Source organism: Macrobrachium rosenbergii, chromosome 33, assembly GCF_040412425.1.
Source record: "Macrobrachium rosenbergii isolate ZJJX-2024 chromosome 33, ASM4041242v1, whole genome shotgun sequence".
In the NCBI taxonomy this organism is placed as follows: Eukaryota; Metazoa; Arthropoda; class Malacostraca; order Decapoda; family Palaemonidae; genus Macrobrachium; species Macrobrachium rosenbergii.
In genome coordinates, this window is record NC_089773.1 from 12819228 (window position 1) to 12837500 (window position 18273).

Here is an 18273-nt window from a genome sequence, read left to right on the forward strand (position 1 = left end):
ACTTTTCAGAAAACCCTTCAAAATTTGAATTAAAACTCTTCAAAATTTGACCAAAAATTCTTTAAAAGTTTACCAAAAACTCTTTAAAACCAAAAACGCCTCAAAATTTTACCCAAAACTCTAAAATTTTACCAAAAACTCTTTAAATTTCAAGCAGAAACCCTTGAAAATACTACCAAAACTTTTAAAAATTCAACCAAAACTTAAAATTCGACCAAAAACTCTTTCGACAAAAAATTCTTTCAAAATTTGACCCAAAACTCCTGGAAATTAAAAAAAAAAAATCTTTACAGTTCGACCAAAAACTCTTGAAAATTTGACCAAAAAATTTTTCAAAATACAAAAAAAAATTATGTAAACAGACTATAGATATTTGTGTAAAATTATATTAAAAATTTGGTTACATAAACTCAATCTGACAAACATGTCACAAAAATCAACTTAATGGCCTTATATTTTGATATAGCTACTGACAACAATAAACATTTCATAAATAAAACCTTCAATAAATTATTCATATTTCATCATATATAAATTATACAACAAAAAAAATTCACTTCACATTCATATTTTAAAAATCCGTGTACTTAACCAATCACCCAATATATTCATAACAACTTCCTGAAATAAAAACCTCTGTTGTTTGACTATGAAAACAACCCTGTATGCAAATTAGATATAAATATATATATTTGAATATAAACAACTTCTTCATCCTAAGAAAAATATTTTTTCTTCTTCATGTGAGAAGAATTTGGAAAAGAATAAGTCTCATGACCAGAAGGTAGAATTGATTCTAAGATGTAACAGATTGATCAATAATAAGAGAAAAGTGCAATTAGTGTATTTTTATTACCTCATAAACAGTTTTTTTTTATTCTGATAGCTTGGAGAAAAGAGGCAAGTTTTTTTCTGGAAATAAACAACTCCTTAACTTCCAAGAAACGTAATTTAGCTTTCCCTATAATTAAAAAAAACTTTCTTTAAAAATAATTATTTCCTTAAAAAATTCATGTCTCAGAAAAAGAATTTTTCTAAAAAAAAATCATTTAAAAAGATATTACATACATTTCCATAAAAAAAAACTGTCTCAAAAAAGGAACAAATATTTTCCCTAGAAAAAAATTTGCATAACCTTTAAAAAAAATTAGTAACTTCCCTATTAAACAAAGCCTCGAAAAAAACAAGCATTTCCCCAGAAAAAAAAATCCTAAATTAAAAAAAAAAAAATACATTTGGTGCAGGTTTATTATCTTGCCTAACAGAAATAGTCTCGAAGTCCGTGTCTCACCTGTCCCGTTCCTACAAATACCTGTAATCAGTAACAGCATGCACCAAGTATGCTTGAGGCAAAAAGGCAAAATCTCAACATGCTTTTATGTACAAGAGTCTGCTTTTATTTTTTATTTTTTATACAATGAGACCAGAGTGAATTATTTGTTTCTTCACAGTGGATGAATGTCAATTGTTCATTCTTTCTTTTCAACAGCCTTCGTGGTCATTCACTCCTGAGTTTGTGCCAGTTTGGGAGTTCATGAAGAAAATGATGATTGAGTTTTACAAAAACGTTCTTGGATAATTGTCGAACTTGTTTGGTTTGATTTGAAAGTGTAGAGAATTTTGTTCTTTTATGTATTTATGATTTAGTTTTTTTTTTTTAATTTCTGATTATATTTTATAGTTATTCTCTTTTTTGTGCATTTTTTTATAGTCTGCACAACATTATTTTGAAGCTTCCTAATTTATCAAATGACCTTTTTGATTATGGGTTATGAAAGCAAATAATAATAAAAATAATAATAATAATAATAATAATAATAATAATAATAATAATAATAATAATAATAATAATAATAATAATTATTATTATTATTATTATTATTATTATTATTATTATTATTATTACCAAATAAATATTTTTCTTTATAAACCACAAAACTAGCACTCTACTTGACCAGAAGATTCCTTGACACTAAGTGATTTAAAGTTTCTTGTCCTTTTTGAGATACAGCCATAACCTTTTGAAACAGAGTAAAATCATTGATTAGGATATATTATTGCATTACTTAAACCTCTGGGTTAGACAGGAATCTTATGGGGCTTTTTTTATTGCCCTGAACGAGTTGATAATCAATCAGCCGAGTTTGAACCAACACTTCTTCCATTTACTATGACTTTCCATAATGTTCAGTTTCAGTGACACTGTATTCATTTTCCTTTGGTTAAAATCAGAACTGGTTCATTTCCAAGGAATCACTCTCTGTCATTTTTAATTTCCAGTCGAGAGTAAATGAGATTTTCGTTTTCAGTAAATCACAGTTTTTATAATGTGGCTTATGCGAAAAGTCAAGTTTAATTTGCTTCGAGTTTCTTGCTGACTTTATCTATATTTTCTTACTTTGGAAGTAGTGAAAATTAAGTTGAATTCACTTCTGTTATAATTCACTATTTTCAACATGAATTATTCATTAAAGCAATCTTTTTTTACCTCACAATCACTTGTAAATATTTATTTTTGTCACTTTTTCTTTTTCAGAAGTAAAGTATAATTCACTTTCAGTTCACTCATCACTACTAACCTTTACTTCTTATTCTTGAGAGTAACTCTAACTCACTTTCAATCCGCTCAATAAACAGCCAACAAGATATTGTCAACACTTATTGCTCTGTGTAAAAATTCCACTTCGCATGAAGTTTTTTTAAGTTCATCAGTCTTGAAAAATAAGGGACAGCTCTCACCTGCGGGAAAGTGACCCACTTAACCTGTATTTAAGTGATTATCAGACACTTGGAACACTTAAATTGTCCACGTTACGGAATGCGTGGGCTAGTGTGCTTAAGGAGTTTCTGTTGGTTTATATATTACTATGTTATTTTCATTATTTTTCCTAATTCATCCTGGCATTGGATTCATTTATTCATTTTATAACTGCAGCTGACACCCCCACATTTCCAAGCTTTTAAGTGAATACGTATATAATAACTTCCTAATTTATTTTAGAAGTCAAATGACTCGTTTTGGCGACGTCAGTTTTCGCAAGACGCCTCGCTAATGTGTTTACATAGCAGGTTTCTGAAAGGACCCGAGAGAGAAGAAGAAGATAAACATCTGAGTACGATTTCAAAAGACGTCATTCCAGTCCCCTGAAGAGGGTAAAGTAACTAAGCAAGACATGCTGCCAGCGCTTGAGAAAGAGAGAGAGAGAGAGAGATACATAGATATATAATCATATATATATCACACTAGGGTACCAGGTTTCATCATGGCGTCCCGCGAGAAGATGTACTTGGTCTCAGGAGACCTCTGCTCGTCCTGGATCAAGATGGCGCCCGAGCTCCCGCTGTTGTGGTGGTGGTGTGAATTGAGGCTTCGGGGGGACCTCGGCGAACAGGACTTCGCGCTCCGCGGGTACGACGGGGGCGAGGGCGACCCATAGGGCACGCTCCTCATGCTGGAGTAGATGGAGTGCCTCGAGAGCGTGTGGGCGTTGCCGTTGTGTCGCAGGGAGGGCGGGGAGTCCTGGTAATCGGGCGCCAACAGGTTCCTCCCGCTCTCGGAAGTCGAGTTCGTCTCCGGCCGGCGCCGGGCACCTCTCCTGATGGTGCAGAAGTCGGGGATGTCTGGGTTCTGCGCCGAAGCCGGGATGGGATGCGTGTAAGGGCCCGAGTCGCTGAAGGACGCCCTACGGCCGTTTGGTAGAGGGGCGTAGTCCTTCCCGCTGTAGTCCACGAAGGGGACATAGCCACGCCCTCCGTCCAAATCCTAAATTAAGGGTAAAAATAATCACATAAGAATAGGATATCCAGAATCCTTCCCATTCGTTAACAAAAGTCTAATATTTAGGAACTCAGTCCTATTTCCAAGGCTTGAAAAGGCTAAAAAAAAAAAAATACAATTTTCAAGAGACAGACATTGGAGAAATCGGGGCTTTCGAAACGGAAATAAATGAGAGGGCAAGATATTCAGACCCACAGTCTAAAATAATGAATGTGAAAATTTAGACAGAGAAACTTAATTCCCTGAAGCACTGAGTAAAATGTACAATCACAATATAAAAACCAACCGGGTAATTTAGCTAATTATTAAGTGGGTTATAATAGTATTAAAATCAAGAACAAGTATATGATTTAGAAAATTATAAATCAGTTTATAATAACATATATATTAGATGATTAAGCCAAGTGTTAAGTGGATTATAATGGTATTTCAATCCAAAACAAGTGAAGGATTCAGAAAGTTATGAATCAATTTATGGCATATATAAATCAGCAAATTACTCAAAAAAATCACAAAGCCATCACAAAAACATATGAACAGTTCAGTAAATTACTGGATAACTTTAAAAAAATTAAAAAACCAAGTAAAATGTCTTGGTAAATCACAAATCCATCACAAAAACATAAAACCAACTCAATGATTCGCTGAATAACTTTAAAAACGCATCAAAAAACCAAGTAAAATATTTTGGTATGTTACATTATATGAACAATTCAGTAAATCAGTCCATAACTTTAAAAACATATTTAAAAAAACAAGTAAAATGTTGAACCAAACCATTAAACGATCGTCGACGCCAAAACCAAAACATTCTCTCGTCCTCACCGGATCCGGGAGGAACGTGTTCTCGTCGGAATCCCCACTGAGGCGGTTGATATTCCTCGCGGATCGGGAGCTGACGTCGTCAGTAGGAGACAGCTGGTGGAACTGGCGTCTGGAGGGCGTGGGCGTGGTCTCCGCGGACACCTTGTGGTGGGAGGCCGTGGGCGTGGCGATGAGGGAGTGCTTCTCGTGGGCGTTTACCGAGTAGAGGTTCCCGGGACTAGAGTTGATCGGAGCCAGCGAGGACGCTGGGGGCTTCTCCGGCACGGCTGTTCCTGTCGATGAAACAAGTTAATTATTATTATTATTATTATTATTATTATTATTATTATTATTATTATTATTATTATTAACAGTGGCAGTAGTAGTAGTAATGAATAGGGAGTGGAGATAACTAGGGCAGAACCTATTAAGCCAGAAGGCCAAGAAGACTGACTGGTTGATTTATGAAATTCAGGCTATTCAGCCAAGCACTGAGGTACTTTCTGCCATACAGATCTTCGGTCCATTCACAAATCAAAAACATATGTTCGCAACTTATCAAAAACATATGTTGGCAACTTATCGCATTCATATCACAAACAGGTCGAAAACAAGTCAGCAACCTTGATGGGAGAATAAGTCTTGGGCATTGCTTAAGACTACCATAATAAGTTGTCGACATGTATTTAACTCGTTTGTGATTTGTATGTGACAAGTTCCCAACATTTGTTTATGACATGTTTTGCTGCAAAATGGGAGTAAGGATAAACTTAAAAGAAAATGTCAGTGTCATGGAATTTAAATTGAAGGAAAAATGAGAGACATCAACTGAACATTTAACTAAATATCGAAGGCATCAGATTAGCATTTAAGAAAACATTAAACCCATCATATTACCACAAAAATAAATAATAGCAGATAACAAAAGACCTCTCCTTTTAGAATACATCAGCAAAACAAAAATTCAATTTAAAAATACAAGCTTAAATGAAACAACAGCAAAATATTGGCTCTAAAACGCGTTGTTTCTCGACCTTACTTTTACGCCAGCAAAACAAAACCGCAACTTAAAAATAAAAGCTGAAATGTTTCTCAAAACGCGTTGTTTCTCGACCTTACCTTTGTCAGGAGGCCGCCTCTTGTTGCACATCACGAGAGAAACAACAATTACCAAAAGAAAGACAACGACCACACCACCGCCTATCATCAGGAGGACCGGAACTCTCTCTGTTAAAGAAACAAGAAAAGGTTTTTCTTTAATGTATTCTTATTTTTCATTTTCTTTTTTTTTAAATGGTGAGTTTATCTATATACATTTTTGCTTTTCTGTGGGTATGTATTCATCAGGTATGTATGTTTGTGTATGTGTGTTGTGTCTATGTGTATATCACAAACATACATACACACATACATATATATATACACTGGACCCTGATATTAGGTCTTGAACACATATTAAATATTCATTCCATTGAATTCACTGAATGGACATCATTTCCCATATTAGGTCTGGACACACTTAAATATTCATGCCAACAATTCACTGAATGAACATCATTTCGCAATTCTGGACAACCAGCCACTTAACCAACAGTTTAGTTATTACTCTCTCTCTCTCTCTCTCTCTCTCTCTCTCTCTCTCTCTCTCTCTCTCTCTCTCTCTCTTGGAAACCCAAGGACAGGCTGCCAACATGTCAAACGTTTAAAGCTTACAGGGAGAAGTGTCTAGAATGGTTGTAGAGAGAGAGAGAGAGAGAGAGAGAGAGAGAGAGAGAGAGAGAGAGAGAGAGAGAGAGAGAGAGAGAGAGAGAGAACATTTTAAAGACAAGAAACAGTCAGAAAGAGAATTCTTTGACCCAAGAACGTCCACCACTGAGAACCTATTTGTAAAGGTTGTATGAGTAACTCTCACAAAGTATAATTATGAAGTAATGAAGTTTAAAGCTGGCTTCATTTTTCTGTGTAATTTTAGTAAATCAATTAAAAAGAAAACTGTTTTTAAACAAATGACGATAAGGGGTTTGCTTAGTTAAAAAATGGAAAAATAAATTTTTAATCCTTTGGGTAAACAAGAAAAATGAAAAATTGTAAGTTTATCACTTTAAAATGATTTCATGTATGAGAGGATGTATGATTTTTCATGGGGAATGTCAATGGTGAAGGAATTTAGGTGTATGGGACAATAGTGATAATATTAGCAGGTAGGTTAATGGTACAAAAGTTAGAGAAATGAAATGAATTTTAAATTGTGAGTGAAGAGTGATAGTTGTTTCCTGAAGAAGTTGAAGAGAAGTTTCGGACATTTTTATTTTTCTGTTTAAGTTTAGCATGTCATATATATATATATATATATATATATATATATATATATATATATATATATATATATATATATATATATATATCACTGTACTTCTGTTGTTGTTTGTTTTGCAAATGATTCAGAAGTCAGACAAATTTGACAATGAATCACCAAAGCTTTTTCTCTTTCCACTAAAAGCCAACCTTTGTTTATCAAACTAAGCATTTTACTTAGGTCTTTGAAGTAAGCATTATCCTAAGCACAAAAAGCAGATACACCAACAATGATTACAAAAAGCCAACTACAATTACATGGTTACTGCAATCTCACCTGTTTAGCTAAGCAAGTCTTTGTTTTTAGCCTTTACAAACAAATTCTCATTCACTTTGAGATGGAGGACATTTAGGTATGGTTTTGATGCCTCGTTGTTTTTGTGTCGAGAACAAAAACAAGAGACTGTTTTGATTGTCATTGTCTACAAATAAAGAAAGATAAATATTATAGAAGATATAACTGTACTGAATTACATCTCACATTTGGTTCGAACTGATTATTATGACTTTGTAACTTCAACATTGTATGAATACCCGACAAAACTTTCAAAGATAAATTAAGTTTTTATAAATTATTTATCCCACTTTCATTCAATCTACATATTTTTTTATTATAATTTAAAATCTTTTGTGAAGATTATATAAGAAAATTTTAAATGATACAAGTTCCCAAAATGGAAGCAAGAGTGATATTGCAAGTGAAATGTATCATTTTTCCTAAGCAACACATTTTAAATGAACAAAAATCTTCAAGAATTGTTCCATGCTTATTTAACATACGAAAGGAATTTCTAATGAAAAATACGTTTACTTATAATTCTAACTGAGAAGAATTCTATATTCTCTCTTCAATTCTAAAAGGAAAATTAAACAAACGAAGGTCTACCTCGCTTGAGAGAGACAAGTTTAAGTTACATTAATCTCAAAGTATAATCATCCACAGTGTTCCATTTATTTTAAATGTAAGAAATGTAGTTAACCATGTTTATTCTGGAAAACAAATGTATTTGCACTGTTTAACAACTGTATGTCTTATGCAGCTGTGTAGATTTTAAGTTTCATGACAGTTTAAATTAATCTTGTTACAAGATATGTAAGTTTTGTCCGTCAACTGGTTTGTCAAGTACAGCAACTCTAATTGACACTGAAATAAGACAATTTATCTGTCAACTGTTTTTTTTTATTCTCAGTTACATTAATCAAAGACTCAACAGTTGTAACTGACTGTACTAGCAGAAAAAAAAACTGTCCCTTAACTGACTGTCAGGTTCATTTGGTAGAATCGATGAGATATTACATCCGTAACTGACTCTACAAGATTCATAACAGCTGTAAGTAGCCCTACAGGAAGATATTTCCTCGCCTGTCAACTGTCTGTCAGTTTCTGTTGCATGAATCAGTGACACTTAACAGCTTAAATGACCGTAAGAGAAGTCTGTCACTTTCGTCAATTTCTGTTGCATGAATCAGTGACATAAAACAGCTGTAATTGACTGTACTAGAAGATGAATCCTTGTTTGTCAATCTGTCAATTTCAGTTACACCAAAGACAAAACGTCAGTAATTGACCCTACTGGATGATACTAACTTGTCTGTCCAGGTTTTGTGAAACCGAGTAACAGACATTTAGAGACAGGCTGCCGTGAGCAACTCGACTGGCAGATAACTCCTCGTCTGTTAAATTCTGTCAAATCAGGAGCATGAAACAGGTCTGTTTGATCCAAACGGGATATAAATCATTGTCTGTCCACTTTTTTGTCAAACTGTTTCAAAGAACCTGAGACAAACCCACTGTCAGCAATTCGACTGGTAGATAGAACCCCTTCTGTCAAATTTATGTCAAATTCAGTTATAAGATCTAGTAGAAGTTATAGCCTTGTCTGTCCACTTTTTTTTGTCAAAATATCTCAGAGAATCAGAGACAAACCTTCCGTCAATGACCCAGTGTCACTGACTCCCCAGGTAGATAAGTGGTTAATTCATTATCTGTCAAATTATGTCACATTCAGTTGTAAGATCCCAGTTGATGTTATGGCCATGTCTGTCCACTTTTTTGTCAAAACATCTCACAGAATCAGAGACAAACCTTCTGCCACTGACTCCCCAGGCAAACAACTAAATAACCCTTCGTCTGTCAACTTTGGGTCAGAGTGTTTTAGCTGTGAACAAGACAAGAAGCCCAAGAGACCTGTCCTACGAAAGCAGTGGTGTGTCTTCTATTGCCTATATCAGCCTTGGTATTGTTTCTCCTTCTACTGTACCTACCGGTTCTCGCAGGCAGTCCTTGGTTGTCTTTCATCCCTTCAACGGTCTGCGTTGAGAGGCTGATTAATTCTAAAAAACACGAGAGAGAAAAGAAAAGATAGATTCGTGAACTGTTGCGTTGATTAAGCAGTCAAATGTTATCTTCTTCTTCTTCTTCTTCCTCTTCTTTGTCTGCCTTAGAATTTCAGGACACTATTAAGGCTACAAGGTTTCTCTCTTGGTCTACACTGGTACAGAACTCTAATGCATGACTCTACGTAACTACATGGATTTCAAATGACCATTTCTCTATAACTGAAGGTTGTATAACTACAGTTTTCTTCACTTTCGTTGGTAGCAGTCAGTTTTACGTAATGTAGACAGACATAAATAAGCACATGATTAATTATTTTTATCTAAAACCACCCCTCTCTATGTCCACTCAACACCTCTTCCACTTCTGACGTAAATTCATCAGAGAAACTGTGTTCTACAGGCGTTTCAGTTTATCTGTAGTTTTATGTAGTTCTGTAGCAGTACCACTCTCTCTTCTGTGCATGAAGGAAATGAAATGCATGGTAATCTAGGCACAAAGGCAACCAGAAATGTTTGTGTGCAGTGCAGGAAAAAAATTTGTAAACAACTCAGACTAAAGACAACGTAAGGGATTAACTCTTGTCTGTGTTTTATTTACTTATCTATTTATTTATTTATCCACTTATTCATTTATGTATTTATGCATTGGATAATGTACTGGTTTGTATACTGTAAAGTCTGGGAAATATTTTCACAAAAGAAACAAATAAAAAACAAATTTGTCAACAAACACTGGTGTTTAAAATACCACAATTCCATTGCTCGTTCCCATATAACTTAATATTTATCTTTACGTTTGGAACAAGTAACCTTCAGGACTTTATAAATAAATGCAAATTCATACACTCGGATATTCGTATATTCTACACAAGCAGAGACACTTTCATACAGTTACACGTTGCATACGATTTTGTGTATTCAGATAGTGTTATGTACAGCTGTCTTAAGATTGCAAGCTCTAGAGTAAACCAGATGGAATTGGTCAGTGCAATGGTGACGTTGAAACCACATTATTTGTTGATTTGTATGACATTTTATGTATTATTAAACACACACTCAGAAATTGTGGCTGCAATTCTCTATAATAATAATAATAATAATAATAATAATAATAATAATAATAATAATAATAATAATAATAATAATAATAATAATAATAATAAGAGGTAGCCCAGGAGAAATTTCAGAAATGTTCACAAAAGTCTGTATGTTAATGTGATGCAAAAAGTTAGAAAACTCTGCGGTCCAGACACGCCTAATTTCAAAACGTGACGGTCTTGAATTTAAACCAGTACAAATATAATAATAATAATAATAATAATAATAATAATAATAATAATAATAATAATAATAATAATAATAATAATAATAATAAAATAACATTTCCAGGAACAAATATAGAGAAATAAACATTTTCAAGTACCAGAGTGAAGAAATAATAATAATAATAATAATAATAATAATAATAATAATAAAAATGAAATTACTCAGAATAAGTAGAGAACAATAAACACTCCTGAAGTACCAGGAATAAAATAAACAAAACAATAACTGAATAACTAACCTCTATAACAAAAGGAAAACCCACAAAAAAGGCGAAGGTATTAAAATGAACAACACCCTGTCATGTCAGGTGACTAGCGAAGAGAACGCGCCCCAGAAACAACGTCTCAGCGGGGAATCCCACAGGGGGTGTGGCTGGTTACCACCTGGTCTTTCCCACGCGTTTGGGGAACTTGTTAACACCTCGCCACGACCCAGGTGTTTTCCTAAATGCTGATGGAAGGTTGCTTTTTATTCTTAATTGACGTGCTTCCATACACCTGTTGATTGGGTTTAGTGTCGGGGTGCTTATGAAAGAATAAGGGGCTGGGAGCATTGGATGGGAAGTAGTCTTCCAGAATATCAGATATGACATTAAAGGTGTCTTTTGGCTACCCCAGAGGCGTTTAGTGATAACAACAGATTCATTATCTATAGATGAATTACATACTTAAGCGTCAAAGACTAGCTATACGACAATTATCTCGAGATGATGAGAGTAATTTAAAGCATATTTGATCATGGAAATTACTTTTGTTACAGCATTTGACACTATAGTAAACTTTCAGTGTGCAATTGGTTATTTTTAAGAATTATAACGCAACAAAATAATCGTGTTGAAGAATATTGCATCACAGACATTAATATAGAGTTTAAATTGTATAGACTACGAACAAAAAATATAAATATTATTATTATTATTATTATTATTATTATTATTATTATTATTATTATTATTATTATTATATTCACACAGGCAAAAGAGTTATTAATTTACAAAATAAAAACTCACAATAGTTTCCATTTTACTACAGAAGGTGAAATCTGGCCACAGCTATGAAAAATATAAGAAAATACAACTTATATATGTATGTGTGTGTATGTATATGTCATTATGTATGTATATATATATACGACAACCACAAATCAATCAAGAAATAAGTTAAAAAAAAAAAAGAGCAACCGTCCACATAAGTTTCCAGCCAACAGAACATTTGTATACGAAGAATTCTGGCTGGACAGTGCGCCGGCTGGAAGCGAGCAATCCTGGAAGAGACCTGCCCTGGAAAAGAACCGTCCTTCCGTCCTTCCAGCATCAAAGGAAGTCTGGAACTGACACCTTTAGCGGGGACGGATATTAGAAACGTGTTTCTCTCTTCCAGGCCCAGTCCTGGAAGGTAGAGGCGGGGTGGGGGAGGGGAAGTTCTAGGAAATGTGTAGAAAAATGTTTACGTAGATTCCAGGTTAAGAGAGAAAAGTGTCAGGTGATTTTTGGTGTCGTATAAAAGGAGGGAATGTGATTTATTTATTGGGAAAAAGGTTTTATAAGTGGAGTGAATAACTGTGTATAAAAAAGTGTGTGTGTGTGTATATATATATATATATATATATATATATATATATATATATATATATATATATATATTTATATATATTTACATATATATCATCACATCACCATAATATTCCATATTCACAAAACGTTAACCTGCAAAATCTATAGAATATCTAATTCGCCCTACATGGGAAATAGTACCGAAGGAGAATTAGAAGTGATAAATGGCAGTTCATGGTGGACTCGAACCACACACAGCCACTAACCCCCACTTCAGTGACGAGCACTTTCACCACTAGGCTGTCGAGAGATACACATGTATATATATATATATATATATATATATATATATATATATATATATATATATATATATATATATATATATATATATATATATATATATATATATATCTTTAATTACCATTTTTCCTAGACACATTCAAACCCACCAAACGACCTCACTTGACCTGAAAACCTCTGGAAAAACTAATAGAACAGAATTACTAGAACCACCATCCACTCAGTCATGGATATTGCAAGTGTTTGTATATTAACGGCACGGATATTACCCCTTGCAACTGCATATGGAAGTGGATTGCACATTGCAAACTAAACGAGCAATAATATCTCTTGCAGAATATAGACTCGCAACGAAGATATGGCAAATATAGCCATGCAAGATATAGCCTGTGTATAAAATGTCCATAAAAGCCCAATAACGCTTGCCTGACCCTGTGAGTCAGGCATTATTTAACTAACGTTATTTGTTGAATGGGAAAATTAATTTCAGGGAGAGGAGGGTACAAATAGGAATTCTTTTTAAAGGTTCTGTGGCGTAGGGCTTGCAACCTCACACCAAGATAGTTGTTGGGAAACGGAGAGAGAGAGAGAGAGAGAGAGAGAGAGAGAGAGAGAGAGAGAGAGAGAGAGAGAGAGAGAGAGAATTATTCCATATAAAAATTATGAGAACCGTAAAAAGTGGAAAAACATATATATATATATATATATATATATATATATATATATATATATATATATATATATATATATATATATATATATATATATACATACATACATATACACATATAGCCACACAATCGCACAGACATACAGACAGACAGAATATCTAGTCAGGTAAACACACAAACACCACACAAACACACACAAACATCAACTCACACAAAGCAATTCTACATCCACATCAGAATCGTTCTCGTTGTCGGCACCAGTTTAAATATTTCATACATATTCCCCGAATCGTGGGACACTACTACACGACAGTCGTGTACCGTGCATAACTCACACACGGCCTTTTAAACTTGCATTTGAGAGGGCCATTAACTGGTATTGCCCCCCGATTGATAAATTGATCGAGAGACAGAAATTCTCAGACGCGAAGACTTTCTGTTCTCATTGATTCTGTCAGTCGGTTGAGAACTCAATATTTGACGAATATGGACGGGTGAAGTCAACGGCGTGCTATTTGTGAGAACGGTATTGATGGTGGTTTATGTGCGTGTGTGTGTGTGTATGTATATATATATATATATATATATATATATATATATATATATATATATATATATATATATATATATATATATATGCGTTATTGGCAGAAGGCTGTAAGGCCAGAAAGTTTGTGTGTGTGTGTGTGTGTATGTGTATGTGTATGTGTGCATTTGAAAACACAGGTACTTGCTTTTAAAATTATAACACCGATTCAATACCCGTGAGTGTGTGTGTATGTATTTTTGTGTGTATTTAAAAGCAAAATTACTTTCTTTTAAAACTGAAAATCAGATTCATCAGCTTTATGAGTGTGTATGTATGTATGTGTGTATGTGTATATTTGAAACCAAAGGTGTATAAATACCTTCTTTTAAGATTGTCAATTGTATTCAGTATGTCTGTATGAATGTTTATGTATATTTGTGTATATATATTTGAAAGGAAATGTATACACCTTCTTTTAAAACTGTGAATCACATTCATCAGCTCTGTGTGTGTATGTGGTGTGTGTGTGTGTTTTGTGTGTGTGTGTGTGTGTATGCGTACGCACAAAAGCAACAATTAAACTCCCCCAAAACTACGAATCTAATTCCAAATCGAATCCAGTAGTTGAAACAACTCCGAAGTGTCTCCGAGTATCACAAAATCAATTATTGGGCGACACCTCTCGCAGACGAGACTTCCTCCCCTCCCAAACCCCTCCCACCCACCCCCCCTTTTTACTTTCCCCTCTCATGAAAAATTGGGGAATGTCAGATGGACCTAAAAACGGTTACCTCGCTGGTAAAGTGTTACTAGTAACCTTTCGCAGTTGAGAATAAAAGTTCGGCATGTTTCAAAGCCTGGACGATGCAAATACGGATCTATTTGCTTGGAGTTGAGTTCGAAAGGGTTGGAATAGTTTTTTTTTTTTTTGGTCTTATTTAGAGTTTTTTTTTTGGTGGGGGTGTTAGAAAAATATTGAGGTTTATGTATGCATATGTATATGTGTATATATATACATATATATATTAAGCATTAATATTATATGAAACTTTATATTTCTCAGCAGAAACGTAGGACATATGTTTATTTTTTAAAAGATATATGTCATGAAAAATCATAAAAATATCAGAAAAACTATCACCTAACCTGGTGAATTTTTAAATTGCATATTTTCTTTCTCTTCTAAAATCTTAAAGTCTATTTCTGTTAAGACAAAGAGAGATTAAATTTTTTTTTTTTTCAAATTCTGACCTAAAGTGGAGAGTTTTAAATTCACAGACTATTATATTCTAAGTATAATTCATTTTCTACCTTGCTACAAAAAAAGCACTGGAGTTTGTTTCTCGTGAACCCAAAAAAATAAAAAAAAAAAAAATAAAAAAGACACTACTTTTAAATTTCAATTTAAATTTAAATTTAAAATCAATGTAAATAGAGAATACTTATTATTCAAATATTTATTCACTTCATACTTACAAAAATATTCATGATTTCATATTTTTAAACATTACAAATATTGGTTACAGAAGATCCATGCAAAAAATTCATTCATTTTTCATAATGAATAATATGAAATTCCCTTTCGTCAGAGTAACAGAATCAAAGGTTTTTAAAAACTGCTAGAAAAAGTGGACGTCATCTATTATTCAATTTGTGAAAAAAAAATTTGATATGAACCAGTTTATACTGTATATATATATATATATATATATATATATATATATATATATATATATATATATATATATATATATATATATATATATATATATATATATATATATATATATATATATATATATATATATATTTTATATCTATATTATATATATACATATATTTTAGAGAGAGAGAGAGAGAGAGAGAGAGAGAGAGAGAGAGAGAGAGAGAGACGAATGAAAGTTGGGTCATATATAGATTTTTTATTTACATGGAGTGAATTAAAGGTTAGTTCTCACCAAAATAATGAGAGAGAGAGAGAGAGAGAGAGAGAGAGAGAGAGAGAGAGAGAGAGAGAGAGAGAGAGAGAGAGAAATATACTCGCAAAAATCCGTGGGAGGAACCACATCCACCCCTCCCCTCCCCCAACTGGGCCAAATATCGTAAAATAGATTTCAAATTCTCGAGCTAAAAGACATTCAATTCCAGCTCTCGAGAGAAAAAAAAACTGGAAAAAACTCTTACTTAGTTAACAGTAAGTCACACGTCACATAGACACCTCGGTCGAAAAACCCACCAACCCCTCCCCTTCCCCTGAGAGAGAGAGAGAAAAAAAAATACAGACCTTTTCTTTAACCTTTTAAGAGCAATTTCCAGTCAGGTGCCTGGGGCCAACGTGCTCCCCAAAAAAATAAAGTGTATTAAATTTCTCCAATAGTGTATAATAGAGCATTCGAAATCTCGCGAGAGAAAAAAAAAACATATAAAAAAAACATACATTAAGAAAAACTGAAACAATTTCAGATACCGGATCTCGTCTGAATTGGGTAAGGTTTTATTCGCTTCTAAATTCAGGTCAGATTCATAGAGAAAGGTTTTTTTAGTTTTTTTTTTTTTTTGCTCGAGTTAAATCTGGTTTTAATCATTGCGTAGGTGACTTTGAAAACATTTATAGATATTGTTTTTATTTCTTTATTTGAAAAAAATCTGTTTTTTTTTTAGTTAAATCTTGCTCCAATCATTATTTACAGTGTAAGATAGCTTTGAAAAAATTATAAATATTATTTATTTCTACATTAAATAAATAGTTTTTTATCTTGTTTTAATTATAAACTGCAAATTAACATTATTTTGAAAAACATACAAATATTTTTTCAATAAAAGAATAGTTTTTTAAAATAAAATTGGAACATAATCATTAACTGCAGATTACAATAATTTTGAAAAACGTCAAGATATTATTATATCTTTCCCCCCCAAAAAAAATTCTTCCATTAGCCCCAGAATTATGAATATCCATTATTTTTTTAAATTCTTTATTTATAGACTAGTAATGCACTTTGATCATGAAATTTGTAATCACTCAAAAACTAAAATAATATGATATTGATTTATAAAAAAAATATTAAATTTTTTTTATAACTAAAAATGGGCAAATTTATCACAATTTCAGTCTCAGAAATACGAAGAATAACTGAGAGGAAATTATTTTTTTTTAAATAATAACCGAAGAATAATTTTAAATTAATTACAGTTTGCTTTCCAATACATCCAAAACATCCAACTTGAAACATACTCTCTCTCTCTCTCTCTCTCTCTCTCTCTCTCCACACACAAAAATATCCTACTGCTTGGCATTCAACACAATCTACAACAGCTTCCATTTTGCCTTCGCCAGAACTTCCCCCCACCCCTCTCTCTCTCTCTCTCTCTCTCTCTCTCTCTCTCTCTCTCTCTCTCTCTCTCTCTCTGGGCAATAACGATTGCCGAAAAGTGGGTAGAATTTATCACCCAGAAAACCTCAGCCAGATTCTGGATCCGCATTGTTACGTGAGGAGGTGGGAGGGAGAATGGGAGAGAGAGGGAGAGGGAGTGAGGAGGAGGAGGGAGAGGTGTAGAAAGGGGGGAGGGGGGTCTGAGGAACACTGCAGTAACCCGGATGTGACGTGACGGATGATATCTTGGAGTCAACAAGGATGGATAGTTGGCTCCACTTGTCAACACCAGATTCCACTGAGGTTATGTGACGTGGAAATACTAACTCTCTCTCTCTCTCTCTCTCTCTCTCTCTCTCTCTCTCTCTCTCTCTCTCTCTCTCTCTCTCACGAGAAAGCCTTAGCAGGTTGGATTCATGATACCGAGCTCGTAGCATTGTCCTCTAAGGGATTTTTTTTTCTCTCTCTCTCTCTCTCTCTCTCTCTCTCTCTCTCTCTCTCTCTTACAGCAGAGTTTTAGCAAGTAATCAATACGCACCTGTATCATTATCCTTGAAGTGACTATTCATTTGCTCTCTCTCTCTCTCTCTCTCTCTCTCTCTCTCTCTCTCTCTCTCTCTCTCTCTCTCTCTCATTAACAAAAGAGTTAGTTTTAACAAGGTAAATTTATAATTGCATTGCAGCATTGTCTTTGAAGGAAATAATTATTTACTCTCTAAAAAAAAAAAAAACACTTTTTAATCCATGGTGAAACTCATCCTAGCACGGTGAGCCAGTTTGTTTTTTGTTTCACGTGTTTGTGTGTATGTGTACCTGTGTATGTGTGGCAAGTGTTTGTTTGTGTGAATTTTAATATTTCATCAGAGATGCAGAACTGCCTTCCTCAGCCTGGTGTGTATGTATGAGTGTACATGTGTATTCGTGTATATGTATTTGTGTATGTGTGTATCTGGGTATATGTGTCAAGTGTGTTTCTGTCTGAATTTTAATTATTCCATCAGAGATGTAGAGCTGAGAAAGAACCCCGTCTCTGTTCCTTCCTGGGCCTGAGGCGACGAGCAGCATATGTGTACATCATATTTCTCACAAAAACGTTTGTTTTGTAAACAAAAACGTTTACTGCTCACAGTTTTCCCCCCGAGTCCTTATTTATTATTAAGAGGGAGGACGGAGGCTGGTCGTTTCTGTCTGTCTGTCTGTCTGTCTCTCTCTCTCTCTCTCTCTCTCTCTCTCTCTCTCTC

General features: G+C 33.8%; 1 protein-coding gene across 4 annotated transcripts in view; it reads right to left on the minus strand.

Moving 5' to 3' along the window:
- Nucleotides 1–1997: 1997 nt before the first annotated feature.
- LOC136855935 (irregular chiasm C-roughest protein-like) overlaps nt 1998–18273 on the minus strand; it is a 139130-nt gene continuing 122854 nt past the window's right edge. Inside the window, exons 11-14 of one of the 4 annotated variants that reach the window (XM_067133435.1) lie at nt 9203–9271; nt 5702–5809; nt 4604–4875; nt 1998–3763 (exon numbers count right to left, since the gene is read on the minus strand). In XM_067133435.1, coding sequence (XP_066989536.1) covers nt 3239–3763; nt 4604–4875; nt 5702–5809; nt 9203–9271 — 974 coding nt within the window. In that variant the 3' untranslated portion in view covers nt 1998–3238. Of the gene's footprint in view, nt 3764–4555; nt 4876–5701; nt 5810–9202; nt 9272–18273 lie in introns of all 4 variants that reach the window. The other 3 variants (XM_067133434.1, XM_067133437.1, XM_067133436.1) reach the window with 3 other exon arrangements.